The sequence below is a fragment of the Drosophila subpulchrella genome, chromosome X, assembly GCF_014743375.2.
Source record: "Drosophila subpulchrella strain 33 F10 #4 breed RU33 chromosome X, RU_Dsub_v1.1 Primary Assembly, whole genome shotgun sequence".
NCBI classification, from domain to species: Eukaryota; Metazoa; Arthropoda; class Insecta; order Diptera; family Drosophilidae; genus Drosophila; species Drosophila subpulchrella.
The window spans coordinates 11,585,785-11,608,086 of NC_050613.1; the positions used below are offsets into that span (position 1 = coordinate 11,585,785).

At 40.3% G+C, this 22,302-nt stretch overlaps 3 protein-coding genes across 6 annotated transcripts; 2 read left to right on the plus strand and 1 right to left on the minus strand.

The window, feature by feature from the left end:
* The first annotated feature begins 1,210 nt into the window (after positions 1–1,210).
* On the plus strand, positions 1,211–4,849 carry LOC119557759 (protein unc-119 homolog). The gene is made up of 5 exons (XM_037870654.1): positions 1,211–1,751; positions 1,851–1,974; positions 2,516–3,169; positions 3,230–3,402; positions 3,910–4,849. The coding sequence occupies exons 3-5, from the start codon at positions 2,667–2,669 to the stop codon at positions 4,026–4,028; spliced, it is 795 nt and encodes a 264-aa protein (XP_037726582.1). The 5' UTR covers positions 1,211–1,751; positions 1,851–1,974; positions 2,516–2,666; the 3' UTR covers positions 4,029–4,849.
* An 807-nt stretch (positions 4,850–5,656) lies between these two features.
* LOC119556612 (protein ABHD11) lies at positions 5,657–7,751 on the minus strand. Of its 2 annotated transcripts, none has more exons than XM_037868925.1 (5): positions 7,341–7,751; positions 7,106–7,279; positions 6,130–6,359; positions 5,934–6,071; positions 5,657–5,862 (listed from the first exon to the last, which is right to left on the minus strand). In XM_037868925.1, the coding sequence occupies exons 1-5, from the start codon at positions 7,608–7,610 to the stop codon at positions 5,724–5,726; spliced, it is 951 nt and encodes a 316-aa protein (XP_037724853.1). In that variant the 5' UTR covers positions 7,611–7,751; the 3' UTR covers positions 5,657–5,723. The 2 variants fall into 2 exon arrangements, with proteins under 2 accessions (XP_037724853.1, XP_037724854.1); XM_037868926.1 differs by lacking the exon at positions 7,341–7,751 and adding an exon at positions 6,605–6,642 and having other exon boundaries at positions 7,106–7,201.
* A 413-nt stretch (positions 7,752–8,164) lies between these two features.
* On the plus strand, positions 8,165–13,786 carry LOC119556430 (zinc finger CCCH domain-containing protein 18). 3 transcript variants are annotated; one of them, XM_037868656.1, is made up of 6 exons: positions 8,165–8,429; positions 9,674–10,512; positions 10,637–12,212; positions 12,279–12,419; positions 12,484–12,621; positions 13,151–13,786. In XM_037868656.1, exons 2-6 carry the CDS (start codon positions 9,718–9,720, stop codon positions 13,459–13,461), a joined length of 2,961 nt encoding a protein of 986 aa, XP_037724584.1. In that variant the 5' UTR covers positions 8,165–8,429; positions 9,674–9,717; the 3' UTR covers positions 13,462–13,786. The 3 variants fall into 3 exon arrangements, with proteins under 3 accessions (XP_037724584.1, XP_037724585.1, XP_037724586.1); XM_037868657.1 differs by lacking the exon at positions 8,165–8,429 and adding an exon at positions 8,449–8,930; XM_037868658.1 differs by lacking the exon at positions 8,165–8,429 and having other exon boundaries at positions 9,386–10,512.
* Positions 13,787–22,302: the final 8,516 nt, after the last annotated feature.

Consider the following 22,302-nt stretch of genomic DNA (forward strand, 5'->3'; position numbering starts at 1 on the left):
GAACTCAAGTAGTTTCCTCTCACACGGCAAGAAATAATTATAAGAAATGTAAGTAAGTAAAAAAAATATGACTCAGATCGAAATATAAAGTAAAAGATTTTTTACTTTTTTTTAAACTATTATTCACGTTTTTTATTTTTTGACAATAAGTATACCTATTTTGTCTCTTTAACAAGTAATAGAATTTCTAATACGATTTAATATATTTAATGTTATATATTTTTTAAAGTGTATTAAATTTTTTCCAGTGCATAAACATGATCCGGCATTGGCGCCCGTGCGTCTGAATATGGAAATCGAAATGGGTTCGGTATGGTATGGTATGGTGGTTCGCTGTATATGGGAATGGGATATGGATAGGACACTTGAGTTTCGGGACGGGCTTAGCGTTATCCTAGGGGAGAGGAAAGGAAACCACTCGAAGGGGCGCTCGTCAGCACTTGATAAAAGGAGAAGCAGGCAGACTGCATGGATATTAACTAATTGTCGGCCACAGAAATGCTGGGGAAGCGATCGACACGCCATTTAACACATTTGCACGCTCCAAAAGTATTTCCCTTTCGAGTTTACTCTGCACTCCATGGTATTTTCAGGAGCGACAAAGGTGATATTTGAGTTGTTATTACTTATACCTTTTTCAAAAGAAATAAACGTATTTAAAAATCGTTTTCCTTTTAATATTTTTTTTGTATTTCTTGAAAAAATATTATTAAATTAAAGCTCTTTAACCATTTTATTCTATTTTTTTTTAAAAGTTTAGTAAATATTTTAAATTTTTTTTATATTTTAGGTATGTAATTTCCTTGCCTTTTTCACACTCATTTTCTACTTCAAAAATGCAATTTTGTCTTTTGTTTTGATTTTTTCTTAATTTTTCTTTTCTTTAATTTTTTTTTTTTCTTTAATTTTTAAAAAGCGCGCCGAAAGTCTTACCACAAGTTCTGTTAGAAAATGTTAGCATTAACATTGTTGGAAAAATATGTTAAAAGGCTAAACAGGAAAACAAAATTGTACTAAACTAAAAAACAATAGCACTTTTTAAACTATGTAAACATATTTGGCAAATAATATACTAAATTTTTAAAAATTGCGCCAACATTGTGAAAGTGTGTACACACTTGTGATTGGCAACGCTGGTCTTCAGTAGTGAAACGGTCACACCTCACGCACTTTGAAACTATCGATACATAAACCCTCGACAAATGATCGATAGTGCCATCGATTGCAAGTGGCAAGGTGCAAAAAAGTGGGCAAAAAAGGTGCAATGTTTTAACGTTATTTAAATGCGTTAAGTGGAGTTGCATTGCAGACGACAACAACAATAACAACAGCAGTGTGGAATGCCGGCATTTAATTGATTTAACTGCTTTTTTCTGCGGGCAGCGCAGCAGCAGAGCAGCAACAACAAAAACAAAAACATAAACTAAGCTCCACAAATACATGTACACAAACACAGATAGGCACTAATACAAAGGACGAAAAACAAACGGATAAAAGGAAAAACAAACACAAAGAAGGCAAGAAGAAGAGGACGAGGATAAAGGGAAAAGCAGCTTTTCCAGAAATTGGGTCGCGCCTTGCAAGCTTGGTTTGTTGTTGTTGTTGCTGGTGATTTTCACACGAATTTCATTCGTCTTTGTTGTTGTTGTGCTGAGTGCATTTGTTGCTGCCGTCGTCGTCGTAGTTTTGTTGTTGTTGTTGCTGCTGGCAGCTAAATGTTATGGCAACACTTGCAACCTGCATTTGTGTGGGTGAGTAGTGTTTTTTTTCTTTTTACTGAATTTACTTTATTATCGCTGTAATTATTGTATTTCCTTTATAAAATTGTGTTTTTTTTCTTGTTTTTAAAGAGTGAGAAGTGGAAAGCGAAAGGATAATACCAATAACAATTGGCAAGTCGGAAGGAAGCCTTAGATTTCCACCAGAATATCCTGGCAAAGTTTATGGCAACCCTACGCTTGTGTGTTTGTGTGGGTGAGTACTTAGTTTATTGGGTAAAAAATTAGAAATTAAAACGCATTTGTCTTTATTTAATATTTTAAACCATCAGTTTTAATATGTAAATACAACAAATATACAATTTTATTTAATAAATATATATTTTTCCTGATTTAGTCATACTACGCCTATTTTTTGTTCTTATTTTTAAATCCTGAAATTAATAAAAAAAAATTAACACATTATTTCGTTAAAAAATAATTTAAAAAATTTTTTTGATATTTTTTTCTACTGCTTATTTTAAAATTTAATTTACTATATAAGCTGGAACTATTTATATATAATAAAAAAAAAGTATTTAAATTTTATTGGAAAATATTTTAGTTTCCTTAATTTTTGTAAAATTTTTAATAATTTTCATAATTTTATTTCTTACATGGCATTTTCCCAAGGCAATAATAAAGTATTGTCATCGTTAAATTTTTTTAACAGTCCATATTAATATTATGTTTCTTTGTTAACGTTAACGTTTCAACATAAAATATCTCTTATAAAAAATTACTTCTGTTTTTTCCAGAGTGACCCAGCGGAGTAGCTTGAAATCGAGAGAATACCACTGCTGCAGCCAGCCAGACAGGCCTTAATCTCCACCAGAAACTGTTCAGCTCCAGAACCCCCGATCCCCCGACCATAGACACATAAAGTACCACCAATAAGCCCTGGGAAAAATGAGTGTGGTGGGCAAGCAACTGAATCCCGTGCAATCCTCCAATGCAGCTGCCGTGGCCACAGCGTCCTCCTCGGCCGCAGGATCCTCCTCGGCCGGCAGCGGAGTGGAGGCCAATGGCGGCAGTGGAGGAGCCGCGGGAGCTGCCGCATCGGGCGGCGCCTCCAATGACTCCAAACGAGCTGCGGAACCATCCAGCGTGAGTCCCGATGAGGTGCTTCACCTGACCAAGATCACGGACGACTATCTCTGCTCCGCCAATGCAAATGTGTTCGAGATTGACTTCACGCGGTTTAAGATTCGCGATCTGGAGAGCGGTGCCGTGCTCTTCGAGATCGCCAAGCCGCCAAGCGAGCAATATCCGGACGGACTGTCCGTGGAGGAGACCATGCTGGCGGCAGCCGAGGAACTGTCGCTGGAGGACACTGCCGATCCAAATGCCGGACGCTATGTGCGCTATCAGTTCACACCGGCATTTCTCAACCTCAAAACAGTGGGAGCCACGTGCGTTGCATTGTATTTTATTCTAAATATCTCTTTATCATTGTCTATCTTTGATTTCAGTGTGGAGTTCACTGTGGGCAGCCAGCCTGTCAATAACTTCCGCATGATCGAACGCCACTTCTTCCGCGATCGCCTGCTAAAGACCTTTGACTTTGAGTTTGGCTACTGCATTCCATATTCGAAGAACACGTGCGAGCACATCTACGAGTTTCCTAACCTTCCACCCGACCTAGGTGAGCCACTTTACATAATTCCAGCACAGCCCAGCCAGCAGCCAAGTGCAAGTGGCTGCCAAAATTTAAGGGGTTTGTGGGTCAAGGTCGTTTTCGTTTGGTGCTTGCAAGAAGAGGGTTGCCCATGGCACATTAATGGGCTGTTATTTGCCAGTTTACTTTGAATGCCTACCACCTATCTGTGTATCTATCATTAATATTTTTCTACAATTTTATTGAATGTAAAGCCTGAAGATTCTGATTGCAAAAAAGATTGTTGAATGTAGCATAGTTATGTGGGCTTATCAGATTTGTTTACACTGTCATAATCGTTGTTAAAAAAGTACAATTTAAATGGATTTTCTAATAACTAAGGTTACAAATATTCTGAAAAGCTTGTTTCTAATGGTATTTGTAAATATTTGAGGACGAAAAAATTATGTTTTCAATATTATTACTACAATAGCTCATCTGTTCATCGCATATTAACTATATCACTAATACCTACATTTATTTTACCATTTTCAGTGGCTGAGATGATATCGAGCCCCTTTGAGACGCGCTCGGACAGCTTTTACTTTGTGGAAAACCGACTCGTCATGCACAACAAAGCCGACTACGCCTACGATGGCGGCATTATAGTCTAGAAACCCAACTAATGTGGATCTACAACTAGAGCAAAACTAATAACTAAAGAACTAAAAACTACAAATGCTGTGAGACAAAATCAATGACTTGTCACACACACGAAACACTCGAAACACCCACTCAAAACTCAAAAACGAAAGGGTTACACTCAAATTGAAAATTGAAAATGGAAAATTGAAAATCAACAATCACACACACTCACAAACACATCGAATCGAATCGAGGAATATTATCACAGCCATTTTAGCCTTAGCACAAGAGTTTTACCCACCATTCCTGTTTGATGTATTTAGCAAGGATAATAACTCCTGTACACACTAACACAAACAAACAAAACAAACAAACAAACAAACACACACTGAAGCACGCGGACTGTGTTCATTTATCAATGATTTCAACTTTGACTATATAATTTTAAGTGCAATGTGATTTCCCCTGATTTATATCTGTATTTATACACATTTATTTATTCCTAATATTTAAGTACACTCACACACTCCCAACAAGAAACATACATATATATATATATATATATATATATATATAAATACGTACGTATACACACACGAAACCAAAGAAAAACGAATTGGGACATTTCGAAAAATTGAGAATTGCCGTCAATTTTTGTATGCAGCATACGATCATACGAGATCTATCAGCTTCTTCATGGCATTTTTTTTCGTGTCTGTGTATGTATATTTTTTAACAAAAACCAGATGAGAAAAGAAAAAGCTAAAGAAAATGGAATTCTGAAAATCTAAAGAATCTAACGATCACACGCCGAACAAGAATGATAAATTAAATTACATTTTAAATGTACATACACCACAAAACCTTGAAGTTGGGCCAACTATTATGGGGAGGGTCAGTCAAAGCTGACGTCATTTGGAGTGCATTTCGTGACTGAAAGTACTTAAATGTGCAGCTACAGTAAGTATTGATGGGGAACATTTTGAAGAACCAGCTAAAAAAAGTTATGGAATCTAGAAATTCACGTTTTGGTTCCCATTCTGGAAACACTTGCAAATACGGAAAAATCGAACATAAAAACCGGTTATACCTTTGAGCTCCGTTAAAAGTAAATATTTTAATGTAAAATATTTGAGAATTCAATCACAAATTCATAGAGGTATCCCACGTTATAATCGGGTTCCCAAATCTCAAGTTATGGAATCTAGAAGTACAGTTTTGGGTTCCCATTCTGAAAACCATTCGAAAAAAGGAAAAATCGAACATGAAAAAGGGTTAAAATTTGGAAGCTCTTTAAAAATAAACATTCAAACGTAGAATATTAATTCAATTTCAAATTCATAGAGGTATCCCACGTCCAAATCGGGTTCCTAAAACTGAAGTTACAGAATTTATAAAAGCAGGTTTGGGTTCCCAATATTATTTTTTACCATTTACTCATAGAGGTATCCTATTTCCAAATGGGAATCCAATGACTCGAGTTATGGAATCTAGAAGTGCAGTTTTCGGTTCCCATACTGAAAGTCATTGGAAAAGTCTAACATGAATATGTAATCTTTAGATTCTGAAAATATTGCTATCCTGCTCTTTTCGGTGAATGTTCTTGATCGGTGGTGATCTTAAAAACATGTCGAACCCAATGAAAACACCATTCATATTTAATTTAGCTAAAGTCTATCTATGATTGACTCCTTTGTACAATTGGCTAACAAATCAAATTTGGTCTAATCAGTTCTGTTCAGGAACTCGGTGACTAATGTTATAAACTCCTGCGGCTGTTCGAAATGCACCAGATGTCCGGCCTCCAACCAGTGGATCTCCGAATTGGGGAACATCTCCACAATCTGCGGCCACTGTTCGCGTCTGAAATTGAAGAAATATTATATTATTAGGGAATGCAAGCGTGAGGCTTGTAAAAAAAACACCTAATTTACCTCATATAGGGTGAACGCGTTCCGCAGATAAAAGTGGTGGGTCCCGTGTACGGGGGCAGTTCATTAAGAGTGTTCTGGTAGTTATCGAAGCGGGTGAGGAAATTTCGAAGAACCGGCGCATTGCAGGCCCACGAGAATCTAAAAGGGAAGTTCTTATTTTAATCGGTTGACAAATAACGTTCAGTGCCAAACTTACACCCCGGAATTGGGATCTTTTCGCAGATTCAGCATGATAAAGTCCACGGTCTCGTCTTCGGTGGCTTGCAGAAGGGTTTCCCTTGCAATTTTTCGGCCCTCGGACATGGACAAAGACGGTGAGAGATCCAAAGAAACCATCGCATCGAAGATTGCCGTCATCTCTCCAGTGGATCGAGGCACGCTTATGGGCGATATGTCTACCACTATCAAACGCTCCACCAACTCGGGCTGGAATAAAAGAAATAATGATTTATTGTGGTATAATAAACTATTAAATGCGTTACTGATTAAGTATAGAAATGAAATCCAACCAGCCAAGGGAAATTATTAAACTACTTTGAGTTTACATATCCATATTATGTCAATATAATTTAACTATATTGAAGCATTAAAGAATAAAGATAAAAGAAGAGAAATTCAAAAAAGGATAGCTAACAATAATTATAGGTTATAATAGAACATTTAAAACAAACCTTGGTAGATTTTTTTACAATCATATCCTGCAGTCATCCTAGGTGAATAACAATAAAATATTTCATAAATACAATTTCTTTGTATATCTTAGCATTATTTGGCTATATATCCTGTAATTATAAAAGGTTCTTTAACTAAACCCTCAAGAAATTATCTAACTTAAAGTATGCTCAAGTTTACCTCGTTTTAAAGGACTAAGACCGTATATTTTTTGAACGTATCCTAAGCAGTATTATGTTCTTTAACATGAATTAAGACATTAACTTACGTCATGACATATTAATTTCTTAAGCTTTACGTATATTTTAATTCACTGGCAGTGAAACTTTTAATAATAAAAATTAAAAGCCAATGGCTTCTTTAATTTCATAATATTTAGGAATTTGTAGGCTTTAAAAATCATAAGAATATTTGTGGGATCATATCATTAGGTGATCCTAAACAACATGAGATATTGCTTTCTTTAGGGAATTCTCCATGGAACCCCTTGAAATACTCACATATTTCCGGGCGAAGTACATCATGGACCTGCCTCCCATGCTGTGGCCCATGCAGGCGGCATTCGGGTGGCTGCGCTGCTCCAGAAACAGACGCACATCCTCGCTCATCGCCTTGGATGTGTGGACATCCGAATGGGGACTCTCGCCATGATTCCGGCTGTCAATTGCATACACCTATGGGAAGGACTTCCTCGATATTATATAAAGTAATACCATTGGGAACTTAACGACCCACCTTCCTGGGGACTTTCCGCACCAGAGCCCTGCTAATTCCCCGCCAATTCTGCTTGGAACCGAAGAGCCCATGATAGGTCACCAAAGGCGGCCCCGTTTCCGGATTCTCCCCGGTGTACAAGTCGAAGCTCAACTCCACGGGCTCTGGGGATTCCGAGGAGTACTCCTTCCTCGACAGGACCTTGGCCCCCAGAGGACTCCATGGCGCAGGAGAAAGGAGCTTTCCCGCGGAATATGAAAGTAAACGTAATGATTTCGAGAGGCGCTCCATCTGCTGGCCAGTGTGTACACACGCCACCGGCGGTAAAACCTAAATGGACAGTGGTGTGGATGCCAAGGGGGATGTATGTGGGTTCCACCAGTTGCGTAATGAAACGAAATTTAAAAAATTTGGTTATTTTCGAACATTGTGCCAATTGTAGAGAGGAGTCAAGTATACTGGCTTGTAGAATTTTAACTATTTACATGTTCTAGGCAATTACCAGGGGCGTAGTCGGAAAAAGTACTTAGGGAAATTTAAATCATGAAATTATGTTGGTAAATTATGTAATTGTGTTTCTGATTATTTCACAAAGTAAAATTGACATATAACAATTTGAACAATTTCAAGAAAATTAAAATTATAAATTATTTTACACTATCACAACTGCAATATAGCTATATTTTTACTTTAGGTTTTCAAAACTTTTTTAACTTCTTAGTTTTAAGGGGCACTTGAGCCGCTCAAATCCCTCTTGGCAACGGCTATGCCTGCCAAGTGGCAACTCTGACGCCACGCTTTTACCTTATTTAGGGTATTTTCTTCCAACGGCATTGCCCGCCACGCCGCGTGCGGTCACACTAGACGAACAGCCGCCATATTTTCTACGGCGGACACAAAATTTTCAATACAGGCGTTATTTTTTAATTCAAATCAAATCCAGAGCAATTTCCGGAGCCCCAAAAAGCGATTTTCCAGGTAATCCAGCCGCCAAGCAGCCGGTAACAGGGGCTTTCCAGTCCACCGACTAAAGAAGGGGGAAAGCGCGGCGCTGACGTCGGCAGAGGCAGCGCAGCGGCGCTCTCGCTCGCACCCGCACGATTAAAACAGGTAAGCAGCAACAACAAACGAGCATATTGCTGAAACCAGACCAACAAATTGATATATTTTCAAGTATTCTATTTTTCCCCTCCAAAAAAAATGAAAACTAAAAAAAGTACAAAGTTAAGCTCAAAATGTAACACAGTTAACAGTAAAAGTCGAAAGTCAGTAAGTGCAAAAAGTGGTTAAAGTTGTTAAGTAAATCTAATTTCGGTCGCGAAAAGTGCGAAAAAGTCCGCAAAAATGCAAGTCTGCATAAATCCAAATAATTAACTCTCTCCTGTGTGTGCGTCTGTGTGTGCGTGTCCTTAACTGTGTGTGTGAGGGGGGGAGCGCGAGAATAGAAAAATTTTTCCAATTGCTCACGCTCTCTCTCTTGCTCTCTGTTATCTCTCTCGTTCGCGTCAAGAAAATTAATCAAAAGAAAATAAAATACGAAAAAAACAGTAGCACACACACACAATATAATCAATAAATTAAAAAAGATAAATGCTAATAAAAGAAATGAAGGTAAGAACCCCACTAAAAGTTAACAGCAACAAAAAAAAACTTATCGATCAAAACTTTTATACTTCCTCTCATTCCCACAAAAAAAAAAATGATACCAACATCGATTGTTTTGCCCCATCGCGTTATCGGAGCAGTCGAACATTATCGACCATCGACATTTGTTGGGGCCTTTGACCTTGACCTTGGTTTTGCTTCCCTTTCTCTCCATCCCCTTATCCGTTTTTATCGATTAAAAGTTATCGCAAGTATTTGATCAGAAAGAAAACAAAAGAAAAGCCTGATTGATTGTTCTATCGATATTTCAGAAAAAGTATATAATCTTTGAGAACAACTTTTTAACTACATCGACTAATATATTGAATTTCCTCAATTAAGGAGTGATGAAAATAGGAAACCACGTGGTTTCGACAGTTTATATAAGTATGTATGTCTATGAATTAATTGAACTTAGTAGACAATATAGTTAAAAGTTATGATCTACCGGTTTACAAATTCAAGACTTTTTGATACCTATGTATATGGATGAAAATAAAAAGTATTACAAAGTTTGTCCGCTTATTAAACCGGTTATTCCTCTCAAGAAGCCGCCAACAAATGATCGACTTGCTCCACTAGTTTTGCCCCGGTTACATTCCCCCCACCAAGAAGTGGTGGTTTATTATCGTCTAAGATTTGACCAGGGTGTTGAGTGAGTACAGCCATGCCAGCTTAACTAACTCCCGATCCTTTCGAATCTCCTCCAGAAACGCCAAGGAACGAGTTGCCCGCACCGGCGTAAGGCGAACCCATGGTCCTCGACATGGAATCGGACGATTCTCGTGCCAGTTCCCCGTCCAATTCCTCGGAGTCGCGGTCGAATTCGCCCACCAACGACAAGGAGGATATTGCTCTGGATCAGGACCAGGCCGAGGAGTCCGGTGGTGGTCCCACTCTAGATCGATCGGCTCGAGCACCCTCCACCAGCAGCTCATCGTCCAACTCCAGTTCCAGTTCGAGTCGCAGTGAGGTGTCCAAGAAGCAGAAGAAGAGCTCGAGCAGTAGCAGCGGCAGTGCCAGTGGCAGCAGCTCTTCCAGTGGCTCCTCCAGCGAGGATGAGCCCGACCAGGAACCGGATCAGGAGCAGGAACAGGAGCAGGTGCGATTGCCTGAGCAGCAACAGCAGCAGCAGTCGCTTCAAAATGAGCCTGAGCCTGAGCCCGTCCAAGCGGAATCCGAATCCGCGCCTGTAACGCCTGCAGAAGCGGAGCAACCCGGCTCGCCGAGCGCCAAGTCGCAGCCCAGCTCGTTCCTCTCTTCCGTTCGGAGTAGGAGCAACAGCCCCCAGCTGTACAATCAGGCTGCCGTGGATCTGAATATCAGCCACGAGGATCTGAGCGATGTTAGCGACATCGAGGCGGATGAGAAGCGATCACCGTCCAAGAATTCGCCGCAACGGGCGGACGAGGACGAGGATGGCGCCATCTCCAATGACTCACTGCCCGCTGTGGACGAGGAGGACGAGGTGCAGCAAGAGCTGCCCAAACAGAACGGCAAGGCGGCCAGTGGGGATGAGGAGAACGAGAAAAGTTCCAAAGAAACCAAAGTATGTTCTAGTTTAATAAAAAAAAAACAAAATCCTAAGTGTTACCAAATGTTTGTTGGTTTTAAACTTATACACTTCCCTCTTTAAGAGAGACAAATTCATTAAAATATCACATTTATTCCAGTCCGACGAAGCCGCCAATGGACGAGCGCCAGCGTCTGCTTTGGAGGAGGACTTGGTGAAGACGCACGACGACGACGCCTTGGACTTCGAGGCGGAGGAGGGCGAGTGTGCGGAGCCGGTGAAGCAGCCACCGTCGGAGAACAAAGCCAACGAAATAAACCAGGCGAAGAGCACGGCCAAGGTGCCGGATGACGATGACGACGATGATGGCGAAGTGGACTGCGATGAGGATGACGCTGAGGACAAGGACAAACGAAAGGATAGCGCGGGCAATGGCAGCTTGGAGGAGGGAGAGGAGACAAAGGACAAGGAGGGTTCGGCTTCGTCTTCGCCCAGCAAGCGGAAAAAGGAAGAGGAGGAGCTGGAAGAGGGCGAGGTTTCGGACGAGGACGAAAAGCGACCGGAGGAGACAGAACCGAAGCCGGTGTGTCGATTCTACACTCGTGGACAGTGCACCTGGGGCATGAGCTGTCGCTTCCTGCATCCCGGAGTCACGGACAAGGGCAACTACACAATGTTCGAGAGCCTTGTGCGTTCGGTGCCAATGCAGGGCGGCTCAGCCGCAGCCGTAGCCGCCGGAGCGGGTCCATCGATAGCTGCTGCTCGGGCCGGAGCGGGTGCCTATAGCGCGCACCCCTCGGCGGCGGCCGAGTATCATGACTATCGGAATGAGCGTCCAGCGCTGCACCACCGGCCGGCGCTCCTCCATGCGCCCAGTATTTACGGTGCCCACGCTCACGACTCTCGCCCCTTGCTCCCCGACGGAGCACCGGTGGTGGTGGAGAATGCCTGGGAACGTGGCCTGCGCACTGCCAAGGAGATGATGCGTAAGGCCAACAAGCGCAAGGAGCAGGACATGGACTTTGAGGACAAGAAGATGAACTTAACCCTGTCGCCCGATGAAATGGAGAAGGATTCGTACTACCTCAAGGATCGCGGCGGCAGTAGCGCTCGTTCACCGCCCCCGCCTTCGGCCTCTGCGCGCGAGCAGCCACTCAATCCGCTCAGCATGCCGATCTCCATGCATCCGCATGCCGTTGGCCATGCCAATCCGCGTGCCCTCCTGCCCCTGCAGTACTCCGTGTACGGACCGCCGCCGGATCGCTACGGCCGCGCTCAGTATATGCCACCGCAGTATGAGGATGTGGATGCGTACGGTCGGATGGCAAGATATCGCGAGCTCCCGCCCCATCGGATGCCGCACTACGAGGACGATCGGCGATCGAGGCCAACGCGCGAGGTGATTGTCCAGCGAGTGGAGGCCGCCGGACGGGGTGATGAGTGGAGTGATCCCTGGATGCGATCCAAGTCGATTGGACGGGGTTCCTACGATCGAGAGGATCGCCGGCGTAGGGACAGGCGAAGCTACAGCAGCAACTCGTCGTACTCCACCTCGAACAGCTCGCAGAGCGACTCCAGTTCGGACTCGTCGCGGTCGAGCAGTCCCTCCGACCACAAGCGGCGCTACGGTGGCGGTTCGCACAAGCTAGCCGGCACCTCCGCTTCCTCACGCCGTCATGGTGGTCGGGCGGCCCGCTCGCCTAGCCAGATACCGCGCCGGCCCAGGCACTCTTCCAGTGAGTACTGCGCTTATCCATTAAATGCCTCGAACATGGTCTTAATCCTTTAATTTCCCTTTATAGAAGGAAGCCTCTCGCCTTCGTACAAGCGACCCGCTTTGGACAAGCGGGGCACTGGCCTTAGTCCTGCTACCAAGCGGAAGAAGATGTCGTCGCCGGCACCCAAGCTAAGGCGACGGCGCAGTTCCAGTACATCCGACTCAGGTAAGAATATTCGGTTTATCTGCCCCCATCTATCTATTCTAATTTGGTATTGAATCTTTCACAGACTCATCGGACACCTCGTACTCCGAATCGGAATCGGGCTCCTCGTCGTCGGACAGCTCGTCCGGATCAAGGGATACACCCCAAAAGCGTGTGAGAGCCACTGACAAGGCGCTCAACGAGCGCAAGCTTATTAAGAAGCGTAAGCATCACAATTGGGGGCTATAACTGAAAAACAGTCCATAATTTGATAGCTATTTTGTAGTCTAAAGAAATTTTGGAAACAGGCAGCTTTTTTAAATACGTCTAAATAATATTTTTTTTAAGTAGGGCTTTTGTAGATTGAATGTATTTAAATAATTACAATAGGCCTTTGTATCCTAGGTGATCATTGTCAAGCTTTGTAAAGAACCATTTGTTTATACAACTGTCAAACAATTGTCAAGTCTGCAATAATAACAGTTTCCAGACTAATCCAAATATTCATAATTTTGTTAAGACTAACATATATTTCTAATATACTTGTATAGTAAAATTTAATGATTATATTTATTTTTTTTATGAAGCTGACTTAAATTTAACAACTATAAGCTAACTGTTAACCAGGAGCACTAAGCCACTCGTCAGGGATGACAAAGATATTATATTATTTTAATATTATATACGATACCTTGCTTGCTCATTTTATAAAGTACATAAAAACTAATTCATTTCGATGTCCATCTCCACAGCCGCTGAACAAGCAACCAAGAAGCGATCGCCTATTTCCATTGAGATTAAGAAAACGTCGAACATGGTCGGAGTTTCGGCACTGGCCTCACCCAACAACTCAGTCGACTCCGACAAGGAGAAGGAGCACGGCAACGGCACCGGCAAGGACAAGGAGAAGGATCACAGCAAGGACAAGGAGAAGGATGTCAAGGAGAAGGACAAGGATGGCGGCAAGGATAAGGATGGCAAGAAGTCGCGTCGAGAGGAGCTGCTGAAGCAATTGCGCGCCGTCGAGGATGCGATTGCCAAAAAGCGCTCCAAGCTAAACTGATCCGACTTGCTTCCGTCACTCCGCGCCTTTGTTCTCCTACTCGCTTTCGTTTTCCTTGCCTCCCAGCTCCACCCACAACCGATCCCCACCCGCAGCCGGATGATCTTCGGTCGGCGTCAATCAATACTTAGAAGTTACGCAACATTCGCATCGTATTCGATATTGCCTTGGCGTGTCTGCAGCCACTCGATTGCAATACAATTCAATGCATTTAGGTTAAAGCATCATTATGTCCTTTTTTTTCCTCCCCTGACTACCGCCAATTATGGAGCATTAAATACTATGTTTATAATAGTTTATAAATAAAAGCCAACACTAATATTGAGAACTATTCTTTTCAACTGACGAATTCGAATCTAATTACTTCAGAAGTTTTAAAGGTATGCCACTTTAAAATCGGGCTGGAATTCGTTGAGAGGAATTGCAAATTTGGGTCACCTTTCAGTTACCAATTTGAAACATAAAGGTGACTAAAATAAAAGTGGTTCATAAAAAAAATTACTGTCGTTGATGATTGATTTCGTTGAAAATTTTTATAGAATTGAAAAGTTTTGGGTCACCTTTCTGTAGCTCCTTAGAAACTTATAAAGAGCTATCATAAAATTGGGTCAGTAAAATTAAGAACGGATCTAAACATATATATTTTGTAAAAGGCAAGTCGAAGTTGATAAACCCTGGGAGGAGCCTAAACCTAAAATGATACACGTATATTAAAGATATCGTATATTCTAAAGTTTTGTTCCTATGATCTATACTATATTATTGTTGTGCGTACTTTTTGATAACATACAAAATTCGAAATCCTGAAATCTTTACCCCAGAATGGAAGAGAATATAATCGAAAACAACGAAGCTATAATTCTGTTTCTTTTATTTTTCCCAACATTCCTATGAAAGCCATAGGATATAACAATCCTATACGGTTCATTCCGACTTATTTCATACCTGCAATAAAAATACGACTTTTTGAGAAAGTTTTATTCCGATAGCTTTAAAACTAATACAAATTTGCGTATAAACGTGGGATGCTGATCTAGAATATTCGTATTTATAGAGTCGGAAACATAATAACCTCTGCAAGGCTATAACCAGTAAAACACAGTCCCGAAACAAAAATTTTAAATACCTTAGAGGTTTAAATAATGTAAAATTCGGTTGTCAAACCCTTGGAAAACGTGGACCTCCCTTTTCATAACGAACCTGCCCAGCTGCGGAGCATTTTTCCCATAGATTGGACAATTTTCCCCGGCCAGTGTGTGCGTGTGTGTAATGCGTGGCAATTCCGCGCAGTGTGTGTGTGTGTGGGTGTGGGTGTGGGAGGGGAAAACCTATTTAGATGACGAATCACAGAAATTTGGCCTCATCAATGTCTGTGGTTCAGGGATCGGAGTGCGTGTGAGTGTATTACATTTCAGGGTTTCATTTTTTATACATGCACATATATATTATGGTTTATTTTTTTTCCTTTCGCTTTGCAATCTCTCGTTCCCGTCATCGTGTCGCATTTTTGGCAATCACAGGCGGCAGCAGAAGCTGTCAGAAGACATTGTCATCATCCAGCGACCAAGTCAAGAGCCACACCACACACCACCCAGAAAAAACACACACCCACCGAGGGGGAGGGAGCCATCCACCCACCTGGTCACGTCTCCAAGTGCGTGAAACGACCATACATGTGTCCGTAATCGACTGAGTTCGCAGCTCAGCTTATGCACTGGCAGAAAAATAATAATAAAAAGGTTATTACACTTACATATTTAATATTCCAAAGATATCGCTTTAGAAATATGTTGAAAAGTATGCTACAATATCATTTATATCAAGGAGTTCCAAGGACCTTCCATTTTTATAGCCTTCTTTTGGACATACATTTAGGACATATAGTTAAAACTTTTTTTGGGACTTGCTAACTTGTATTTAAATTCAAGTAGTGATTAATAGATTACAAAAATGTTATTGTATAAATGTAATATTATTTTTAACAAAATAATACCTAGCAATATTTAAATATCATTAAAAATGAATAATCGTATATTATAAACAAGTTTAAGGATATTTAATAAAATTTCTAAAAATCCGAAAAGGTCATAATATATAGGTATTTTTTTTAGTGTATTCCTTTCCTTTTTTTGAGCCTAGCGGACTGCTTAGGGAATAGTGTAATAAAGGCCAGCTGAAGCTCCCGTCGAAACCGCAGATTCAGATTCAGATCCAGATTTACATTCGGCTGAAAATGAAACTGAAACTGAGACCGAGTGTCTGAACTCCGCCTCCTTTACCAGGATTAGCGAATTCCTCTGCCATTTTTTTATTTTTTGGACACCTCGCCACCACCCACAGCCCACCGAAAAAAAAAAAAAACACACATGTGTGTGCGCGCGAAAAAAAAAAGAAAAAAACAATCACGAACAGATTTATCGCATTCATATTCAGCCTGATGCGAAATGTGACCAAGAGGGTGAAAAACGGGAAGGGAGGCCGCAAAAAATGAGTCCAACTCCCCCGCTCCCACCACACCGACCCCCTTTCCCTACCCCTTCCCCGCCCCTGAAGACCGCAAAATGGGATTACATTACTCAAAGAAATTTATTTTGACAGAACTAATATTTTGTCGCAGAGATCAGCCCTGGTCCTCATGTGCTGGCCTGCCCATGGAAATCTGGACTCTGATTGCCTGCTTAGTGGAGTGGGAGGGGTGGGGACTCAAAAAGGTGGCTGGAGGGGGTTAAGGAGAGGGTGGTGCAGGGGTGGTGTGCGGTGGGGTTGCGGTTGTGTGTGGGGTTTATTTTCGGGAGGTGTTCTATACGATCTGTCCGCCGAAATGTGGTTCAAAGATAAGATTTTTGTGTGTTTAAGTATCCAAAGTTATTATTTTCTTATTCCATTTGGCATATTTCAAAACTATTCCCTACGAATCACATTTTATGCATAAATATATTTTAAAATATACCAAGTGATTCCTGTTTAGATATGTTTGTTATGAGTTTTGTATACTGATCATTAAAAAGTTCTTGTTAAAAACTTATTTAAAATGTAAAAAGGTCTAATTATTTTTTTAAGCCCAACTATACACCTTATCAAATAATTCAAAACAAGTAGAAGACCTTAAAAATTACTTGCTTTTAATTTCGATATAAACTTTGCAATAATTAAATTAACTAGGTCATTATTATATCTACACTTAAGATCAATACACAGTATTTTTGATATTTTTAAATTTAGAAGAGTGGAGAATTTCTAAGGTAGATCAAAATATTTAAAGGATACTGGGAGTTTATTAAAGGTATTATTGGGATTTCCCCTGGCCAGTGTCAATATCCGCGCCTTGACTTGATAAACGTCCACAAAGTTGGGCGTAAAAATGAATTGGGGGCGTGGTTAGGGACTAGGTTGTTTGCTTGGATACACCCAGCAATACATAGATGTACAATGCATACATAGAGGTATGTACAATGTACATGTGTGGATTTGCACACACGTATTTGGCCATGTCCTTTGGCGTTGTCCCCTGTCCGTTTGTTGCCATAGCCGTTTTCTTTTACCCCGCCCGCCTTTTCCCTCCCACTTTCCCCATTTGTGCCCACTTTTGCCCACTTCTGCCCATTTCCATTGCGACTGCGTGTGGTGTGCTTTATTTTTACCCAGGCAAAAGTTTTCTTTGATGCAATATGTACAAACGACCCGACCAGCTAACGGCCACCAGAAAGGACCAAATGCGAATGGCTGATGTCCTGTGAGCAGGCTCCTGCTCCTGCTCCTGCCCCGCTGGCCTCCTCCCTCCATTTGCAACTCGACCCTCACGTACAAACTTTGGCCATAACAACAACTGTGGCCATTACGAAGCCAAGGCATGTGATGCGAAATCACACACACATGTGCACTGGGAGAAAAACGGTGTTACCTTTGTGAAATGTTAAGAAATTTGTTATCTAGAATTTTGACATTTGACATTTTTCATAACGTTATTATAATTTTCCAAAAATATTCTTATATAGTATTAATAACATTAATTAATATTTTAATTAAAACTGTAATTAATACTAATAATTTTTGAACTATTTATAACTTGACTTAGTTTTATACTTATATTCCTAAAATTTAGTATATTCATAAGGAATTTTTTTAACATTGATAAACATTGGTTGAATATATTTTAAGTTGGGAGATAACTTTTGGTATTTTCTAAAAAAAAATCTTTAGAGAAGGTATTTTTTTGAAGTAGGTATTATTAATGAAACTTTATTAAAACAACATTATACTAATATTCTTAATATTTAAGGTTTTATTTATACTAACAATTTAAGTGTGCACATCTTAGGTACTTAATGCACTTTATAAGTTATTTAGTATTTAATAAACCATTAATGGCGCTGACAGCTGGAACTTTAGGTTCCTATGTAAGTCATAGTTTTTTTAAATGTTCAGCATCATAAAAAAAGATAACAAATTAATATAAATAAATTCTAAACATGCTTGAAGAAGTTGTTGAAATTTTTTCTCAGTGTAGCGGGTCCCTTGGTCCTTTTGGACATTCCGTGCAGAGGCGCGTTGGCAACCGCCTGCTACCTTGCCAGGACCTTCCACCACCGACAACCGAACAGCCGAGGAACTGAGCAACGCCAGCATCCAGGGCAGCCATCAAAAAGGGCTTTCAATGGTAGACGAGGTCCTGCCACTGCCACCACCCACTTGCCTCCGCCCCCTCCCCCGCAGCCCCCTCCTCCTTGGCCTCGTCGAACTCGCCATCCTGCAAAGTCTACATTGAAAGTCCTGTTGTCCGTTTTCCCGTTGCCATGTTGGACGGCAATGGCGATATTTGCTTTCCTTTCCGCCATGAAAGTGGAATGAATTGCGAGGAGGCGGGAAAAGGGGGTGGCCAGGGGGTGGAAAGCGCCGGACTGGCCTGCAAAATGTGGGTGGGCCGCGCACATGGGGTGGATTTTTCGCCATTATTGTAGCAGTTTTGATCAATGGCCCTATATTTCGGGGGACGCTGTCCGCCAGCCCAAAAAGGACGAAGGACCAAGAACCTGGATTCAGGAACCTGCCGTTCAAAACGTATGTATTTAAATATCTTTTTGAAACCAGCTAAAAAGATTCTATATTACAAGAACTTTGGAATATAGTTTAATACATTACAATATTGTAATTAAATATTTAAAATCATTAAACGTATCTTTCTATTTTGCATATTTTCGTATTTAATTTACCAAGTTTTCTATATCTATAAAAGTGTTATGGGCTATAGGTACCCTATATATTCAATAACAATTTTAGGATCTCTAAATAATAATCTGATTAATATTTTAGAGTACAAATATCTTAAAGTTGTTCTTCCTCACAAATTTGTAAATATATATTTTTATAAATTTAGAAATTTGTGTGTCACATATCATAAGAGGATCCAATATATCTAAGAACATCTAGGACATTTTCGCGACTTCTTCTCATGGCTTTCCTTTAGCCACGGATAACTTCTTCAATCGGTCTACGATTTTTATTATTTATTTTTGCCGCGTCTGCAGAAACTCGATGGGGAAATCAGGGGGTGTTGGGTGGTTATTATTTGAGCCTTGGCCCCATGACCACACATATGTACGTACGTATTTAGACCCCCCTTTGGAAAACGGGAAACCGAAGGACGACACATATGTGCGACCACAGGCCATGACAACATTTCGGGCTAATCGAAGTTAACCCCTGGCTGCCAGCCCCTTAACCCCACGCACGCCCGTTGGCTTTGGCAATTTTTTATGCATGGCTCCCAGTTTGCCATTCAATTCGTTTCGATTCCTTTTCGATTCTGCCACTGCGACTGCCCATTAAATTTACGACACAAAACGCAACCGGGCAAACAAACAAACAACAGCACACACTCACGCACTGCCATGCACTGCGAAAAATTGAATAAAATATTTTATGATTTATAAAATAAAATTGTAGTACCAATGCATGTTAAATAAAAATATATTATAATAAATAAAAATAAATAAACATCTCCTAACTAATTAAAAAATAAAATATTAATTCTAATATGGAAACTGTTTTATAAAATGATTTACATTTTAAACACCAAAATTAACACACACAAGTTATGAATACTATATAAATTATTTGAAATATTGGAATAATATTATAATATCATATCATTAAGATAAGCCATAGAAATTATTTGAAATATTGGAATAATATTATAATATCATATCATTTGGGTATGAAGTTCGTTTAAGATATTTTAATCAACAGCACTTTTGGGGACATTTCATCTGGGATATTGAATATTACATTTTTTTTTCACTGCACAGACAGACAAACAAATCGAGGCATAGACAAACAAGCAAACCGAAGGGCAAACATTTTTATAAAGTCGCCGACGACGCCAATGAGCAGCCAGGAAAAAATAAGAAAGGAAGGAAAATAAAAGAGTTGCTTATGATTGGGGGCTGGGGTGGCGATTGGGGGTTAAGGGTTTGGGTTTTCAGGAGGAAGGGGGAACCCCCCACCCAAAATGAAGGCAACTGTGACTGGGCCACATGTTTGTGGACATTTATGCAAACTTTTCGCATTTCTTTTGCGCATTTGGTTTCGGGTGGTTGGGGCCAGTGGGGGGTTAAGGATATGGGTCCAGTCTGGGAATGTGTGTGTCCGGGGGGTTAAGGTCCGTGTGTTTGCCTATTTGGTGGCTTTTACTCAAATTTGATTTAGATTCGATTTGGGTTTAATGTGTATTCAGTGGGCTTGAGAAGAAAGGTAATAATGCAAAGATCGAACAATATTTTATAGAATTTTCTTAAAAAGTTATAGTAAAAATTCTGATATCATTGGTCTCTTTTACATAACCATTTACCTTCACCTTGATATCTTTCTAGCGATCAAACCAGCATATTTCCTCTTGTCCTTTTCCCCCCAACCCCCTATCGATAAGAACAGATGTTGCCTGGCCAGCATAATATATAAAATTACCGACAAGAAAACAAAGAAAGATAACAAAACAAATAATAAATAAAAATTGCCCAACAAGGTGCAAATTAAATGAATTCAAATTTCGACTGCGGTCGCCACTATTTTTTGTCGAAGGGGAGTTGGGCGAACGAGGGAGATGCACCCATATGGGACAGATGTCTTTAAAAGCGACTTTTTTATATTATTACTCACACACTCCAGCGAGTCCTGTTCCTATCTGTCCGTTTGGCTGAAGGTGATATTTAAGGACACGGGGTATATGGCCTATCGGGTTGGATTATTGCATTATATTTACAGATAAAGTGTCATAGGTATGTTATTTTAAACGATTGAAATCCTGGGATAAATAAATGTAATTGTAATGTTCAAAGATTTCAAAAACAAAATAAGGGATAGGTATGTCGTTTAAATCATTAAATATTTTTAGCCCATTAAAAAGAAAAGTCCTAAAAAAATATATTTTAAGACTCACTCAAATTCAAGTAAACAAATTAATCTGTAATATTATCTAAGTAATTTTTTTATACACACATTTTTTAAAGCAAAATAAATATACTTCATAAATAGTAAAAATAAGTTAAATACTATTTAAAAGTCAATACTTAAAACCCTAAATCTTACATTCTAAAATAATAACAATATTTGACAAATATTTTATAATGGAAAATAATTATACTTCAGAAATGGTTATAATATAAAAAATTGGATTTTAATGTCAATATATAAAACCTTAAATCATTCCTTTTTTTTTAAATAAAATCAATTTGTGTATAACAATATTTTCAAATGCAAATTAAATTCACTTTATAAGTAGTTAAAAAATCAAACTATGTCTCAAGGTCCATAAAAAAGTTTACTTATATACCCTTAATTATAATATTTTTTTATAAATATTAATAAAAATGTATTTTAATGTAAAATAAATCCTGGGCTAGGGTATTTCCCCACCGTTGTGCTTCGAAAGCAATGAGGTGCCTTTCTTGTTTTTGAACAAAATGAAAAATTTGTAAACGTTCGCGATCTCATATGACGAAACGGGACATGCAAACTACAAAGGACGAGCAATAACAACAACGCGGCAACATGAGGGCCATTTCCACACCGAGTGTGTGTGCGTGTGTGTGTGCCGCCAGATTGCCGCAAGGTAAAAAAAAAGTGCACACAAAATCAACGCGACGCGAGTATCTCGCATGTCCTGTATGTCCTGCCGTCCCGAGTCCTGTGTGCGTATTTCTACCTATTTGGCTTTCTTTTTCCACCGCTCCGCTCCGCTTCTTTTTTTTTTTTTTTTTGCATATCACAGGGGGTTGGAATCATCATTTGAATAATTCGACATTTGCGGCATCCTTTTCCGAGTCCTTCCACCTTTGATTTCCACCTTTCCACGCGCCACAGCCGCGCATCGAATGACGAAAATTTCGTAATAAATAAATAATCCTTCTCCCCCCTTTCCACTGTTCGGAAAGGAAAAACTGAAAAACTATGCCACGGCAGCGGGGAAAATTCGCTCGCAATTTGAAATTATGGATGAAAAGAAATGAGGCCATGCAAATGTGCGCTCGTATGTAGATACAATGTGGGTATTAAGGGTTGTGTGTTTTTTGGGATGGGGTTAGGGGAGTGGGAAAGGTAAAGGGAAAGGGAAAGGGTAGGTGCTGGTGCCAATATCCGGAATCCGGACCTCATAAGCCGCATCCCAGTTTTCCCAACGCACAACACCTGGCCAACATCAATCGGCAATCGATATCCGCGGACAGTTGCTAGCCGAGATTCGAAATTCAATCGGATGAGTTTGAGGATGCGGGATCTCGAATTAAACATATCTGTGTATATCCCTGGGCTGGGGGCAAGGAATTCGATTGATCTGAATTGATGAGA

Bases quoted from the DNA above. Each gene is read 5' to 3' on its own strand.
- LOC119556612 (XM_037868925.1), bottom strand. From the start codon at position 7,610: ATGGAGCGCCTCTCGAAATCATTACGTTTACTTTCATATTCCGCGGGA. The intron at 7,280-7,340 runs GTGGGTCGTTAA...TCCTTCCCATAG, and splicing joins TGCGGAAAGTCCCCAGGAAG to GTGTATGCAATTGACAGCCG. The intron at 6,072-6,129 runs GTAAGTTTGGCA...CTTCCCTTTTAG, and splicing joins AAAGATCCCAATTCCGGGGT to ATTCTCGTGGGCCTGCAATG.
- LOC119556430 (XM_037868656.1), top strand. From the start codon at position 9,718: ATGGTCCTCGACATGGAATCGGACGATTCTCGTGCCAGTTCCCCGTCC. The intron at 10,513-10,636 runs GTATGTTCTAGT...CATTTATTCCAG, and splicing joins AAAGTTCCAAAGAAACCAAA to TCCGACGAAGCCGCCAATGG. The intron at 12,622-13,150 runs GTAAGCATCACA...CCATCTCCACAG, and splicing joins GCGCAAGCTTATTAAGAAGC to CCGCTGAACAAGCAACCAAG.
- LOC119557759 (XM_037870654.1), top strand. From the start codon at position 2,667: ATGAGTGTGGTGGGCAAGCAACTGAATCCCGTGCAATCCTCCAATGCA. The intron at 3,170-3,229 runs GTGCGTTGCATT...CTTTGATTTCAG, and splicing joins CTCAAAACAGTGGGAGCCAC to TGTGGAGTTCACTGTGGGCA. The intron at 3,403-3,909 runs GTGAGCCACTTT...TACCATTTTCAG, and splicing joins TAACCTTCCACCCGACCTAG to TGGCTGAGATGATATCGAGC.